The sequence below is a fragment of the Etheostoma cragini genome, chromosome 4 (genome assembly GCF_013103735.1).
Source record: "Etheostoma cragini isolate CJK2018 chromosome 4, CSU_Ecrag_1.0, whole genome shotgun sequence".
NCBI classification, from domain to species: Eukaryota; Metazoa; Chordata; class Actinopteri; order Perciformes; family Percidae; genus Etheostoma; species Etheostoma cragini.
The window spans coordinates 18,194,817-18,209,747 of record NC_048410.1 but is presented as its reverse complement, the minus strand read 5'-3'; the positions used below and the strand labels follow the sequence as shown (position 1 = coordinate 18,209,747).

Below are 14,931 nucleotides of genomic sequence, written 5' to 3'. Positions count from 1 at the left end.
AAACTTTCGAGGTCAAAAGTCAAGATGTTTGACTTAGAGCTCCCCCTAGAGGCCTGGAGATCTTCCGTTGTGTAATCATGATGCGGCGTTTTTTTTGGTTGCATCGCTTCTACATTTGCAGTGCGTTTATGTAGTTGGTTGGGTTATGTGTATTTGCAGTGCGTTTGTAGAATCCTTTGCGTATGTTGTCAAATTACTGAAGTTGATTTCTTAATTTGCTTGTGTCATGTCTTTTTGCATGTGTTTGTAGGGCGATTGCCCCTGTTGGCCACTGTATGAAAGACTTTGAGGGGAAAAAACAATGAAACAGTTACCATGCGCTAGGCGCATGCTTCCAAAGGGTTGTAGCCTACTTAATGTTTTCATTAATTCTTCGGCGTGTTTTGGGCGTAACAAGCAATAAACCAATCATTGAGTGTCATCTCCTATTCCTTTTAAAAGCCAGGCGCGTTTCTACCTTGGCTTATTGTTATTATGATGGCGGATTCGCAGCGTCATATTTTTATTTGAAATCTTTTGTGTGTGTGCTGCTGCGCTTCCTTGTGTGTGTGTAACAAGCATGATGTGCGCACGCTTTGGATGAGCCAAGGTGCATTTTACTAATTTGCTGTTAAAATGATAATTCACCTGAACACACCTCTCTGTAATACCAGCTCACCAATGGGCGCAAAGATGGACGCAGGTGTGTTTGGTGTTCAAACAGCGTGGGAGCGCTATGGGAAATTGACAACTGTCTCGGTCTTAAACTAGCAGAGACACTTTGCGCTGCGCTAGGTGCGATAGAGCCTTAAATCTGCCTTTGCTTCATCAGGTCGGACAGTCACATAGCTCACATAGCTTTGGAAACGCCCTCCCAGTCCCAAGACATCTTTCCAACGTTAGATTGGGAGGGGGCCTAAAGTACAAATACACACTCATTATCATTTTTCTTCACCTTCCTGACTACATTTGAACCACAGTTGGTGACCGAGTTAATGTGTGCACTCTTGCATTTTCTTTAGAAAATTAAATTTATTTTAATTAATTACTGAGCCTATCTTCACTGTAGCTTTTCATGAAATGATAATGTATTGGCAATACTTTGCATGTTACAACAAATTGTGAAGCTTTGAAGATTAGCAAAAAGGAAAAGTGTCAGGAGAGGTGTTATTTTGACTCAGGGTTTAGTGACTTTATTATATGGAAGAGTTTGGGAAGTGGACCAGAGAGTAAACTGGTGTTAAACTGACACATGCTTTGCTTCCTACACAATTTCTCTGCTAATTACTGCATATATTGTTTATTTTTGTTAGTGTCACTTTGTGCCTCTGTGTTAAAAAGCACGATTTTGTTCACACATTATGTATGAAATGTGACTGTATCATTCCTACTCTTTGAATGCACATATTTACTGTCACTGTGAAGTGTCAGAATGCCATGTTTGAAATGAACTCTTCCACATCACAGGTGACAAGATGTTACATACCTCACAGGTGTGGGGAATGATTGACACAACTGGTATGATATATGATAACTAAACTTGTAGACTGTGTAATTAGCTCAAATATGTGTTGTGGATAGAAAGTGATTTTAAACCAAAACATTGGTGGTGTCATTGTTCTGGTATCAGGCAACAGAAAGCAGGATCCAACTGCAGACATGGCAGAAGGGTTGGATGGTTAAGATGGTTGGCTCTGTCCAAGTACCTGACAACATGTCAATGCAGATTGTATTGTATAATTGTATACAAAACCTGTGCCCAGCTGGTACGTTTAGCTTGGTAATAGTTATTCTTAACATATCAGCACCTGGGGTTGTTTTCACAAAGATAGACTTTGACAGTGGATTAGATCGAACTAATAGTCAGACTACAAAGCTGTCTGGTTCTTGACTATCAACTAATTTGCTATACAAATTCTAGGGGAAGAAGAGATTGTAACAAACTGCTGAGATTCCCCTTAGTCCAGCAATTTCCCCTCTGAAAGGATTTAAAAGTTACAAGGATTTTCCTGGGGAAAAAATTGGAAGAGTGTCACAGTACAAAAAACTTTCAGTAACATATCATCTCAACACAGCCCAGAAATGAAGACAATTGACGATGTCCTCACCCGCTCCAAAACGTTGTTAAAAAAACCACAAATTATGAAGCCATGGTTTTTTTTGTCATGCGGTTCCACTTGTCAGCAGGTGTCACTGCCTATTACCATGGAAACAAAGCTGTTTGTTCGAAGTTACCTTGGGGGTTATGGGCTGAGACATCCCAGAATATGGCAACATAGACATGATGACACACTAGTGGCAAATAGCCGTCTTTAAAGAACATCTGATCAGGCAGGTTGTCTTCAGCAGAGAAAGACTCCAGAACAAGTACTGGGCCCAGGAACAATGTAAAAATAGTCGCTCTAAATTGGCCACAAAAGAACAAATAAAGTAGTGTCCATTGCATGCTTCTTCTTGCTAGAATACCACAGTGCAAGGCTTCACATTTTTTATTTTTTGAATTAGTCATTCAAAACAACACCTACAGCATATTGAGGATGATTCATAAGTCAGAACTGTCAATGTTATGCTAGCTCTGGAGTCAAGTAGCTAGTGTTTACTAAATAGGGAATAGTTAACGAATACATTTATTAAATACATCTATAATGTTGTTGCACACAGTAAGTAGGCCACCGCAGCAGAGGGCACAAATTACTTATTTTACTGTTTTTTATTGTTTATTGGGACCTTGAGCTTCCTGTCAGATGACATCAGATGGAAAGATGAGTGAAGCGGGTGGGTGGGGTCACTATGATACAGGGTTGCCTTTTTGGTTATGGACCTGCTGTACAGATTCTGTAGTTCTTGTTGTTTATTTCCAATGATCTTGACGGCCTGGTTAACCGGTCAGCTTGTTCCTGTGTCTAACTGAGAGGTTCCATTACCAGGAGACAATATAATAGGTGATGGTGCTCTCAGTGAGCGACCTTTAGACCATGATAAGGTTGCAGTTGAAGTCATTGAAGCTCCTCAAACTCCCGAGGAGAGAGAGCAGCTGCCTTTGGTTTTTGTAGATGTAGTCTGCATTGGTCTGGGTTAATTGTCGTTAGTTGTTTGAAGATATTTAAAGTGAGTGACCTGCTTCAGGTCCTGCTCCTTTGTAAAAAAGGCTTAAAGAAATAAAGAAATGTTGTATTCAAGCAATATCTTGATCTTAGTTAAAGGTCTCATCACAGCATATTAACATAATCTCATTAAGGTCATGTTTATTTCAAAACCTCCTTACCTAGAGCATCAAAATTACATTTTCACATCAAACGCACCTCACATCACTAAAACCGCTCAGTGTTTTCTGTTTTTGTATCTTGTCACTGAGTCAGTAGAAAGGCCCAGTGCCTCTCTCTTGCTCTCTCTCTCTCTCTCTCTCTCTCTCTGGAAGGACAATAGTGAGTCGTGCTTTTTTAAAGTCTCTTCCCACCTTCCCACTGAGACAGAAAACAGGTCAGAGTAAGATTGGCTGTCCCTGAGACACATATTGTATAACATGCTACCCAATAACACCTCGTTCAAAAATACTGCTGAGCTTCACTCTGTGCAAGTATGAGCGTAGGTGTGTTGTGAAAACACATATATGTGTGTCTCGAATATATGTACATGCACTGTTTGAATGTGAGCAAGTGTGGCAGTGATACAAGTGAGTCACCAAAATATGATTAATACAGTTTGGTTGCCTCAGTTTCTGGTCCATTATTCAACCAACGAATTGCTTTTAACCTATGTCATGTCAACGGCAGTCGTCAGGCATCAGTGGTTTCAACAAGACCTCCAAAACGTGTACACGTTCACCTCCAGTGACCATAGCAAGTCAAGTGACGTTGTCCTAGAATGACAAAGGCTGCTCTGGCAGGAGATCGGGTCAACAAAATATTGGATTTTTTAAACACAAACTGTTTGTTTCACGTTTCCAACAAACAGTCCACATTTACAGTAAATGTTATTTTCTGTGGATAATAAGGAATGTCTTCATGAAGCCCTTTTAAATACTTTGCAGTTTTATTGCAAGTATAAGTCTTGTACATGTTGTTGCCATACAACAAGCCCAAATCAACAAAGAAAGGATAAATCATGAATTGTTTTTTCAGTTTATTTTGTGCTTTTTTTTTGTGTAAACAATTTTTAGCCCATAAGTTACAACTTCAAGTCACGGCTTATGACTTGGTAGCGTTTCAGGCAAAGTAAATGTGTATTTTGTGAAGAGAGTGCTAGTGAATCAGTAATATATATTATTGTGTGCTGAAAGAACATAATGCTTTTAGAAAGAGAATGTTATAATCAGTATGTGCATTCACAATGCTCCAATGAAAAGAGACCGAGATGATGTAATCATATTTACTGGCTCTCATTCATTCTCTGGCTGCTGAGTTTTTAATTAGTTTGATTGAGAGCAGAGCAGGGAAGCCGGAGACAAGTACATTTCAGTAATTAATACTGAAAGGAAGAACAGCATGTCTCAGTTTTTTAGGTCATTTAAATAGAGAAAAAGCCTTAACTTGGGTTCATTACTAAGAATATTGGGTGTGCTGATATCACGCTGATACCATTTTCAGAGAAAACGTTTGATTCTTGAAAACCTTTTGATGTCTAACAAATGAGATCTCTCTACAGGAACTTAAGTTGTTTATCTTTGCAATCACATGGGAAAACCCAGTTTATTGCTACTATTATAAAATAATATAAAATAATAAAATAAATATAAAACAGTTTGCTAACATGTTCACCTTATCAACTTTTAAAAGTGAGAATAAGTCAGTGTTGTGTTTACAACTTGTTTTTGCTGTCCCCAAGTGGCCAAAAAATTATATTAATGACATACATTCAAGAACACATTAAACAGTAATAATAAAAATAGAAACTTTGTTTTTAAGATGTGGTAAAAGTGTGTTTGTGCTTGTGTGTGTGTGTGTGTGTGTGTGTGTGTGTGTGTGTTTTAGCCATAGTGATGTGGAGAAAGGAAGGAGGAAAGATGAATGAATAGATTCATTAATCCCCTCCCATTAACCAATAGGAGAGCTAAATCTTAGCCAAGACCACCTACTTGTTTACTCCCAGCACCAATATATATACACTCTGCTTCCCTCCTCTACTTTCTCATTCGTTCATTCTGCCTTTCATTTTTGTATAGTGATCTATGTCCTACGACCAGAAGGAATGAAGTCAGTGCAGCAAAACAAATGAGAAGACAGGGCCAGTAGAAATAGAAAGATTTATAGATATGAAATTGTTGCCTATGCTGCAGGTGATAAGCCATAGAAAACTCCATCGCAATATCTGTACAGTATTCAGGCATTCAGAATATGATGGACAACCAGGCAAAAAACAAGCTCACACACACACACACACACACACACACGTTCACAGCAAGGCGGTTCACTCAGCGAATAAATGTCAATGCCAGCTTGATGTAGAAGTGGAGAGACTTGACAAGTGTTATGTACCAGTGATTTTCTTTGATGGAGCACAGTCAGTGTTTTGTTGTGCATCGGTCTGCATTGCAAGCTTACAAAAAAGAGGGCATTACCATTGTAGTCATGTTAACCAGCCAGGAAAATATTGATTTGGGATTTGGACACATACACACGAGAACTGCGGTAGATTCTTTCTCCTGGGCAACTAACCTTCTGTGATTTACTTTGTTGCTTAAGGGCACTACTGCAGAAGCTATTCAGGAAGGAAATGTTTAGATTGTCACTATTGTGCATGCAATACTCAATAGATCTTGTATTCAGTTGGGATGTGCCTTCATGTAATGCCTCCAAAATCCAGAGACATGATAAGCATCCTCTTTCATGTGCTGTGGGGAAGTGAATCCCTGAGGGACTGACTCTGTGCTGCTCAAAGACAAGATTTCCTCTCACAAATGAAAAGGAAATGAAATTGGGTGGGAGTAGTGCAAAAGATAGAGCAACACAGGGAGTTCAGGGGTAAAACTGAGGGAGCGGTTCAAGTGAAAAAAGAGCTGAGTTGAAGTTTGAGAAGTAGCATGAGAAAGTAGGTGGGTCGTAATGAATGAAGAAAAAAGAGATTAGAGGGGGGATTTTTTTAATGTGATAAAGCAGAGAGAAGTTAGAACAATAATGGGAGAGAGAAAAACTGTGCTGTAATACCACAATGTAAAGCCTCGCAATGATAATTCATAGAGGTGTTACTTCAGTTCCTTGAGGATCATAGTGACGTGTTGTACTGACTGCATATATATATGAAATTAATGTGAATGGAAAGGATACAAATGTAAAAAACTCCACCCAGTAATAAACATATAATAATAATAATAATAATAATACATGAGAACATCCTCCTGACATTACATCATACTTTAGAGGTCTTTAAACCGTTCACCCCTGAGAGAATAAAAAAGTAATTACGACAAACCAATAATGGCAACAAATGAAGATGTAAAAGTAATTGGATTTTTCTGTGTTATGAAATGCACAATGCAATATCAGGGAAGTAATGTAGCAAAATGTTAACAGGAACAAAACACAAACCAACGGATTTGCATGTGCATTGATTTTTCGCAGTGAAGATGTAATTGTTAAATGTATTCTGTAACTGAATTAATGTTGGTCATGGCAGAACGGAAAGTGTGTGTTTGTTTGTGAGTTCTAAGCAGAAATTGGATAGTTAGATAGATAGATAGATAGATAGATAGATAGACAGATACAGCATTATTACAGTAATAATAATGTTGCCGTATTCAGTCGTCGCATACCCCCCCCTCCCAAAAAAAAGGGACACAAGGGACAACAATGATCCTCTTCCACATATTGAGGAACGTTCCCATAGCACATCTCATAGAACAAAGTAAGATTGTCTCACTTTATTAATGATTTCACACAGTTAATACTGAGAGAATATTCACAGAGATGTGTACCACTAAAACTACCATGTGTGAAGAATCTCACAGGACATGGAAACCAGTCCTCTCTTGACAACTATCACGTGAAATAACACATGTACCCAAATCTGCAATTGACTGAGCAGAGCCGAGTGCTGCAGAGTGGAGCAGAGAGGCTCGTGTGATCAAACAAGGGTCTAAATATAGGATGCTGCTGCTGCATGAATTCTTCAGCTTGAGCAGGGGCTCACCCAACCTCAGCTGAGAATGAGAAGAGTGGAGAAAGGAAAAGGAAAAGTTAGTTTATGTTGAGAAAAAGTGTGTGTGTGTGTTTGTATATCTTGCTTCCCAATACGTATCAACCTGCCACAAAACAATATATATGTGGCTTTTTAAATTTATTTTGGGGTCAACAGCTAATGACATTGTTGATGTACGTTTTTCCTCACATTATGTCATGAAATTACCCAATTTTCAATGACCTCACACTGCTTTTAGAAGCTAGATTTTTAGACCCCGTTACACACACACACACACTTCATTTCATATGGCTGTCATAACTTTAAAAGTGTCATATGAACAGAGGCTGACATCCTGTGGCCAGCTGTGGTCCATCACTCGTCTTTCCAGAAACCACCAAATGGCGGCGCTGTCATGAATACAGATCAGACTAACTTCCTCTCTTGACTCCCCTCGTCTTCTTCTCCTCTGCAGGGTTTGATTTTCTTTCTCTTCCGGTTGCCGTCTGTTCGTGTTGCAGGTACCTTGTTTTCCCATTTATGTGGACTTTTAAAATCTGAGTCAATCCGCTTGTATTTTACATTCCCGCACAAATACAGAAATGAATTGTGATAAATCACCATATTGCTCATATTTCCACCGCATTATATTTTAGATGTGATCCTCATTATTGGTGGAATTTCACATTAGAAAAATGCTAACGCTGCCAGAAGCAATGTAGCAAAGGCAGCTACCAGGCAACATTTCTACATAAAACACGTCTGTTCTTTCGGTATTAAATGCACTTTTACATCGACACTTGACCGTCACTGTAACACCACAAAGTTGTCATTTAATAAACTATCTCTGTACATAGTAAAGTTACATAGCTTTCTTGGTTGGCATGCTAACGTTAGCCAACATGCAAGTGGATGCAAAGAAGTGATGCTAAACAAAGGTAAACATTTGTTTTTACTTTCTTCAGATTAACCAGTGACGAAATGGCAAAGTCCAAGAATCACACAACCCACAATCAGTGTAAGTATGAGTAAAGTGTGAAGTCTAGGGTTACTCTTTTTGGAGCTTAACTTCAAACATCTTAACGTTAAGCTATTCCATTAAAGACTCAGAGGAATATTTAAATGTTTAGTTTTACATGCATGACCATTGTACAAACAATAAAGTGGACTTTGCAGAGGTGAGCGTGAAAAGTGGACCAACTGTTTATATTTGTTTCTCTCCCCTTGTCTGAACAGCTCGTAAAGCCCACAGGAATGGCATCAAGAAGCCCAGATCTGATCGTTATGAGTCACTGAAGGGGGTCAGTACACTTCTGTGTTGATAGGTTGGGTGATTAGCATGTGCACGAGAAACCAGATTGACATCGCTCTTAGAAATTAGTAATGAAGTAAATCAAGCGTGTTTACATGTGCAGTGAAAACCTGGTGTGTGTGTAAAAAAAAAAAAATGGTTAAATGTGCTGAGTGACAGGGAGGTCCTTAGTTTCATGGCCCTAATTTTTATGATTTGGGACTGTGATAATGTCGAGCCATATTGGGAGAAAAATGAAAGTTATGTTTTCTTTTTAGCCAAGCAGTGTGTTTTGAGAGGTAATTTAGGAGTTGTAAAGTCTTTAGCTAAGGGGCTGGTTACACTGCTGTTAAATCCAAAATTATCATTGCTTTGTCCTATGAGAAAATGTATTGGAAATTGATTCCAAGGCAGAATTTCAGACTGAACTTGTAGATAAGATTAACTTTGAACTTTTAGATTTTTACTGAGATGTCTTTTTTTTTTTTTTTTTTGTAGAAAATGTTCCTGCTACACAAGCAGCTGGGAAACTTAAAATGATTTAACATGCTGAAAGCATTGTTGAATGTTGGTTGCTGTCCATTGGATTGTGGGCAAATTGACTTAATCAGGGCTCAATGTTTTCAAACGCCATGCCTGTGCAGCTTCACATTTATAGAATACTTAATTCAGTACATTGCATAGTTTCCGCTAGGATCTTTTCCAACAGAGAGGAACGGGAACAGGCAAACAGTTTGCAGCTTTTTTTTTGTGCTTTATTTTTTTTTCCTCCCAAAAGCATCATATGTCTTACAATTACATTCCAAGATAACGTGTCCTTCCTCATACACAAGGAGCCTGCTTTATTATCGTGAGTCCATTCAGCCTTGAGAATCAATAATGAGAGCTAATGAACAATTTCAGACACATTTGCAATATGCAGGTCTGATCATATGTTCACTTACTATGAACACTACTCCTATTATTACAAAACCTGCCAGAATATGAGCAGTTACATTTCCATCAGGGGCCCTATTTACTAGATAACCTCTATGAAAAAAATCCAGCAAATAGACGCCTCCTTAGGATACGGGAAACGGGTGGTTAAATGTCACTGCTCATTTTACAATTTGGCAACAAAAAACAAAAATGGGGGAACATTAGAAAGTTTATCCATGTTGGTTTTGAGCAATATACATTCCCATTAACCTGGAACAAGTTTTAAACCGTAATGTTAATACAGCGTGTTAGTAATATTTGTCTCTTTGCTTAATTTTAACTTCTCAGCAGATAATCACCCGCTTGAGTTCAGTGAATCAAACAGCTCTGCAGAGTCACATAATTACAACTTCCAAGACATGGATATAGCCAAAGCACTGCATTGTATACATTTCATCCTGGGCAGCATTTGAGGCTCACAAATAGATTCATGATTTAACCCATGCTCATTTTTCACAGTTTACCGGTGGGCAGTTGTAGCTGGTTGTTGCCAAAGCTTTGTGAAATGCATTTTTTTCTCAGCTGACACTGACGCATTTTTTACTCAAGTATAAAACGTTAGCACATCCCTTCAAGATATCCTGTGGTTTCACTTAGAGTAAACAGATCTATTTTTAATGAGAACTATATTACAATATCTCTAAATCCCTCTATGTTACAATTCTCTCACAGGAGTACCTATGAAATTATGCTACTTCTGTTGTCAAAGTTGTTGCTCCTAAAACCAGTTTAAGAATGAATTTGCTTGAGAAAGATTCTGTTGACCTTCACAGTTACACTGGGGCACATTTCTGATTTGTATAGACCAGCTACTAGTGAGGTACCTCTGTTATCTAGTATTTTTTATTTTTATTTAATTTCAACCTGAAGCCAACTGTGTAACTACACTACTCTAATGGGAATTAACGAGTGTTTGGTTTGCTTTATTCCCTTGTGTCATTAATGTGCTGGAAGTTGCTTCAATACTATTTTAAATGCTTTAGTCCTACCTGCTCACTTCACTGTTTTCTTTCTTTGCTGCAGGTGGACCCTAAGTTCCTGAGGAACATGCGCTTTGCTAAGAAGCACAACAAGAAGGGCATGAAGGCGGCACAGAAGGCAGCGGCAGCGAAATAAGATGCCATCCAGTCACCTCCATGTTTGTCACTGTTTCATAGACTGTTTCCACCATCACAATAAAGCTATGCTTTAACAAACCAATATCAGATTTTTCTTTTATTGTAACTGCCTCAGTCTGATCGTATGTAATAAATCACTTGATTGGATTTGTAGGATTTCTCCAAGGCGATGTAAGCTACGTTGCTTCATCATTCATTGAAATCACAAAATGGGGACTGATGACTGAAATGTTAGGTTTCTCAGGGCGTGTGGTAGCTGAGTGGTTACGATGTACACCATAACTGCAACGTCCCCTGTTTGATTCTGCCAACGGACATTTGTTGTATATGGAACTCCAACAACCTTTTAACATACAGCTAATTCAATTTTATAAGAGGCTTGCTGTATGGTTTGGATAGTACCGTATCAAATTCAAGAGTGAACTGCAGTTATCTGTGCAGGCTACACACTGTATGTACTGGTAAATTACACGTTCCCAACACTGGTCCCACTAAAAGTGGCAAAAAGTTTTCTGTCCCAGCGTTGCTTAGAAGCTCTGCATGATATGTTTAACTTGTGTATTGTGCGTGACATACAGATAATACAAATAAGTGCTATGTAAACTATAAGAATTAGGAACTGTATGGAAATGATTGTGGTAGGGAGGGGGGCTGAATCTTATATTTCATTTAATGAACACGCGAGGTGAACTAGCGACTGTACTAGTAAAGACATTACACGCATTTTACTCGAGACGTTTAGTGACTAATAATTGATTACTTTTCCTTACTCAATGTATGAAGTATATGATTAATAATGGATTGTGCTTTGTTAAAAAGAATGTTAGCTGCTTGTTGGATGGTAATGGGAAATACGCAACTTTGAAACTTATATTTGAGTGGGGATCACAACCAAAGTAAACAATGTCTTTGTTATATGCATGCTGTAACAGCTATTAGCCTATCAGTGTCTCTTACTTTAGTAAAAGTTCGAATATTACTACTTGTGTCGAAAGTTAATGTACTAATTATGCAGAAATGGGAAATTTCTGAATTATACTGTATATTGGATTATAATTAGTGATGCATTGGTCTGAACAGCAGGTAACATATGTACTGTTAATATATACTGAATATATATACTGTATATCATATATATATATATATATATATATATATATATATGAATGATATATATATACTGTATACACTGTATCGTATATAGTACACGTACAAAAGTATCTACTTGCTAAAGCTGTCAAATAAATGCAGTGGAGTGAAACGTAAAATATTGTTTAAAAAAAAAGTAAAGTAGGAGAATAAAATGACACTAGTAAGGTAGTGTGCAATGTTCATTTCTTTTAAGTATTATGTTGGTTGCGCAGATGGAGGATGTCTTATTTTGTAACGCAGCAGCCTTTTATTTTCATCAAAGATTTCCTTAGGTTGCGTTATATCGTCACTTCCGCTCACGCTGACTCCGGCTTGCATCATTTCTTGTCTCTGTGTGGCAGATAAAATGTGAGTAGGACCATTCAAACTCTATATTCATAACTTAAAGGTTTGATTACTACAACACTTCATTGTACAGCTGATAGTATTTGTGAGCGTTCAAACGCTGCCTTTAACAAACTTTACTATCCGTTTAGCTAAGGGTACAAGCTAGCTAACTAACGGCAACTAAAGCATTGGCCAGCTAGCTTAGCCTGCTAGCCAACAACAAGGAGGTGTCATTCTAACTGCTGTGGAGAAAGTGACTTATTGGACGTAATAAATCAGTCTTGGCATAGTTTCTGTGTTTGCATGTCCGACGTGGAAATACTGTTTTAGATAGCATTGACTATAGCACTTAAAATGTTGAAAAGGTTCTGTTGACTAACTGTCGAGCACCGACAGGTTTTGAAAGTCGGCTAGCTAAGTTATTAATAAGATCCAAAAGGGTCTGAGGAGGGTGCGAGACATTCCATGAGGAAGACACCTTATTTTTAAATAAAATGTAGGTATAATTTCCCAACTTGTCCTATACAATACGTAGCATGTGGGTCAATGTGTGCTGAAAGTGACACTTACTCAGCCTTGGTTGAGTTATTTGTATTAGGGCCAATCATTGATATTTTAATGGGAACTACTTTTGCAAGGGGAAAAAAAAAATCCGTATGGGTTCTTTGTGACACGTAGAATGGAATGTATTTCAGGTTCTTCCTTCACATGAATTGACATTCGGTTTTGGTTTCTGTTTTTTTTGGCAGACGCCATGGTGGAGCCAGTTCCTGAGTCCATCAACTTTGCCTCTGAGGAGGAGAAGATTCTGCAGTTCTGGCAACAAAAGGACTGCTTCCAGGAATGCCTCAAACAGTCCAAGAACAGGCCCAAGTAAATCAAACTTTCTGCTTCATTGTGATTTACTATGCAAGATGTATTCCCATGGCAAGCTGTTGAAGGGCAAGCTCTTACAAATAACCTTTCACTCATGACAGCTGAAATACAGTTTTCTTTGTTTAGAATGCATCTGTTTAAGGAAAGAAATTGAAAAACATCATCTACAGATTAATTACAGTAGCATGACTAATGAAAATATTGCTTGCTTATTGCAAAACCTTTCATGTAGTGCAATAACGATATTGAGTTGCTATATCTTGCACCCCTACTTTACATATTTGTTAAGAAAATGTATTGTGAAAGGATTGAGAATACTTAATAAGTGGTTAAAAACAACACCATAATCATATTGCTGAATCTGAATGCCGTTCATGGTTACGTTTGTTTCTCTGCCAAGAATAGAAGTTGCAGTTGCAAGTCAGACTTCATTCCATACTTTCAGAATTTGACGTTCGTGATTATCTGTACTTGGTCCTTCACATACCTGTTGTAAGCAACTATGGAAACATTGATGTTCCATAATAAGTAAATAGAAATGTAATCGTGTGCTAAAGTCTGTCAACACAAACATTAAATGTTAAGTACCAAGACAGATTTTTGGATTTTTCTTTTTTAGACTTTAAGTAACCACAATAAGTAATAAAAAGACTGTTTACAAAAAATCACTGACCGTGAAATTACGTTTTAAAATCTCTGCTCAGATATTATCTTACTAAACTGAATAATTTGTAAGTTAATTACCTTTCTAACAATTTAGATTTTTTTTTCCTTCTTCAGCCAACAAGAGATTCAACGTCATGATAACATTTGTTAAACAAAGCAAAATTTCAGCACAGAGGAACTTGGGTCACAAGCAGACACTCTGCCACCTCACCAACACTATAGCGATTTAGAAGGATGTGAGCCTACAGACCCTATCAACTTACCCTCTCTGTTCCTCGAAACTTTCACTGTTTGTTAAATACAGCGATACACAGAGCAGTGAAGATGCTACTTCCCTTTATGATGCAACCGTGAATACTCTCGTTAAACAGAGCAGTCTCAATGTTGTGTGTCTGTTAGGTTGAGAGAAAGGTGTTTCCAGACATCATAGTCTTGTTGTCTCTTATCTTACTTGTTTTTTTTCTTCAGTAAGAAAATACCGTCGACCTCAACAAATATTTTACTACTAATTTCCAAACCAGGTACACCTTCTACGATGGCCCTCCATTTGCCACCGGGCTACCCCACTATGGGCACATCCTGGCCGGCACCATCAAGGACATTGTTACCCGCTTCGCCCACCAGAGCGGCTTCCATGTGGACCGGCGCTTTGGCTGGGACTGTCATGGCCTGCCTGTGGTAGGAATCTTCAATATTGTTAAAATCTGCCAAGATTTACAGATTTTTCCCTTGTTATTTATTTTTCCCTTGTTCTCTCTTTATAGGAGTATGAGATTGATAAGACTTTGGGGATCAAAGGGCCTGCAGACGTGGCCAAGATGGGCATTGCCGAGTACAACAAGCAGTGCAGAAATATTGTCATGAGATACTCCATCGAGTGGGAGGTGAGCATTCAGGAAAAGCTGAATATGTGAGAGGAATTTGTAACCGTACTGAGAAAAGTTGTTTGTTCATGGACAAAAAAGAAGTTTACAACAAGTTTACATGCAGAATTTGGGCATATACTTTTTATGAGCTTTTGATTCTTTATTGATTCTTTTAATTCCTAGACTTCAGTGACGAGAATGGGAAGGTGGATTGACTTCAAGAATGACTACAAGACTCTCTACCCATGGTTCATGGAGACCGTCTGGTATAAAAGTCAAATCTACTGTCTTATACAAACACGTTTTGGCTTAAAGATACATCATTTGAATTTTACTTGCATTCAAGGAAATAAAGGTAGCCCCTATTTAATGTATATCTATTAGCAAAAAGTACTTTTCATCAGGGAGTTCTTTTAACTTAATTATGATCTGGAAGGACATGTAGTTTTCAGCCAGGCTTTAAACAATTAGGTAACAGGAGTACATGCATGATAATGAATAACAACAATCTGCTAAAATAAAACACTTAAAGCAATATATAATTAAAAATGCCATAGAAAACAGA

At 38.0% G+C, this 14,931-nt stretch overlaps 2 protein-coding genes and 1 long non-coding RNA gene across 4 annotated transcripts in view; 2 read left to right on the top strand and 1 right to left on the bottom strand.

The window, feature by feature from the left end:
- The window catches only part of LOC117943053, a 14,857-nt gene extending 7,012 nt beyond the window's left edge, over positions 1 to 7,845 (bottom strand). The window contains exon 1 of the long non-coding RNA XR_004656275.1: positions 7,836 to 7,845. This is a non-coding gene — a long non-coding RNA (uncharacterized LOC117943053). The remainder of the gene's footprint in view (positions 1 to 7,835) is intronic.
- rpl29 (ribosomal protein L29) lies at positions 7,423 to 11,734 on the top strand. 2 transcript variants are annotated; one of them, XM_034868940.1, is made up of 5 exons: positions 7,423 to 7,613; positions 8,058 to 8,110; positions 8,329 to 8,393; positions 10,385 to 10,468; positions 11,707 to 11,734. In XM_034868940.1, the coding sequence occupies exons 2-5, from the start codon at positions 8,074 to 8,076 to the stop codon at positions 11,722 to 11,724; spliced, it is 204 nt and encodes a 67-aa protein (XP_034724831.1). In that variant the 5' UTR covers positions 7,423 to 7,613; positions 8,058 to 8,073; the 3' UTR covers positions 11,725 to 11,734. The 2 variants fall into 2 exon arrangements, with proteins under 2 accessions (XP_034724831.1, XP_034724832.1); XM_034868941.1 differs by lacking the exon at positions 11,707 to 11,734 and having other exon boundaries at positions 10,385 to 10,561.
- Positions 11,735 to 11,757: 23 nt separating this feature from the next.
- The window catches only part of iars1 (isoleucyl-tRNA synthetase 1), a 55,389-nt gene continuing 52,215 nt past the window's right edge, over positions 11,758 to 14,931 (top strand). The window contains exons 1-5 of the mRNA XM_034868896.1: positions 11,758 to 11,979; positions 12,708 to 12,831; positions 14,022 to 14,178; positions 14,265 to 14,384; positions 14,550 to 14,632. Coding sequence (XP_034724787.1) covers positions 12,713 to 12,831; positions 14,022 to 14,178; positions 14,265 to 14,384; positions 14,550 to 14,632 — 479 coding nt within the window. The 5' untranslated portion in view covers positions 11,758 to 11,979; positions 12,708 to 12,712. The remainder of the gene's footprint in view (positions 11,980 to 12,707; positions 12,832 to 14,021; positions 14,179 to 14,264; positions 14,385 to 14,549; positions 14,633 to 14,931) is intronic.

Excerpts from the sequence above, each read along its gene's own strand:
- rpl29 (XM_034868940.1), top strand. The coding sequence starts at position 8,074 with ATGGCAAAGTCCAAGAATCACACAACCCACAATCAGT. Across the intron at positions 8,111-8,328 it reads TCACACAACCCACAATCAGT|CTCGTAAAGCCCACAGGAAT; the intron begins GTAAGTATGAGT and ends TTGTCTGAACAG. Across the intron at positions 8,394-10,384 it reads GTTATGAGTCACTGAAGGGG|GTGGACCCTAAGTTCCTGAG; the intron begins GTCAGTACACTT and ends TCTTTGCTGCAG.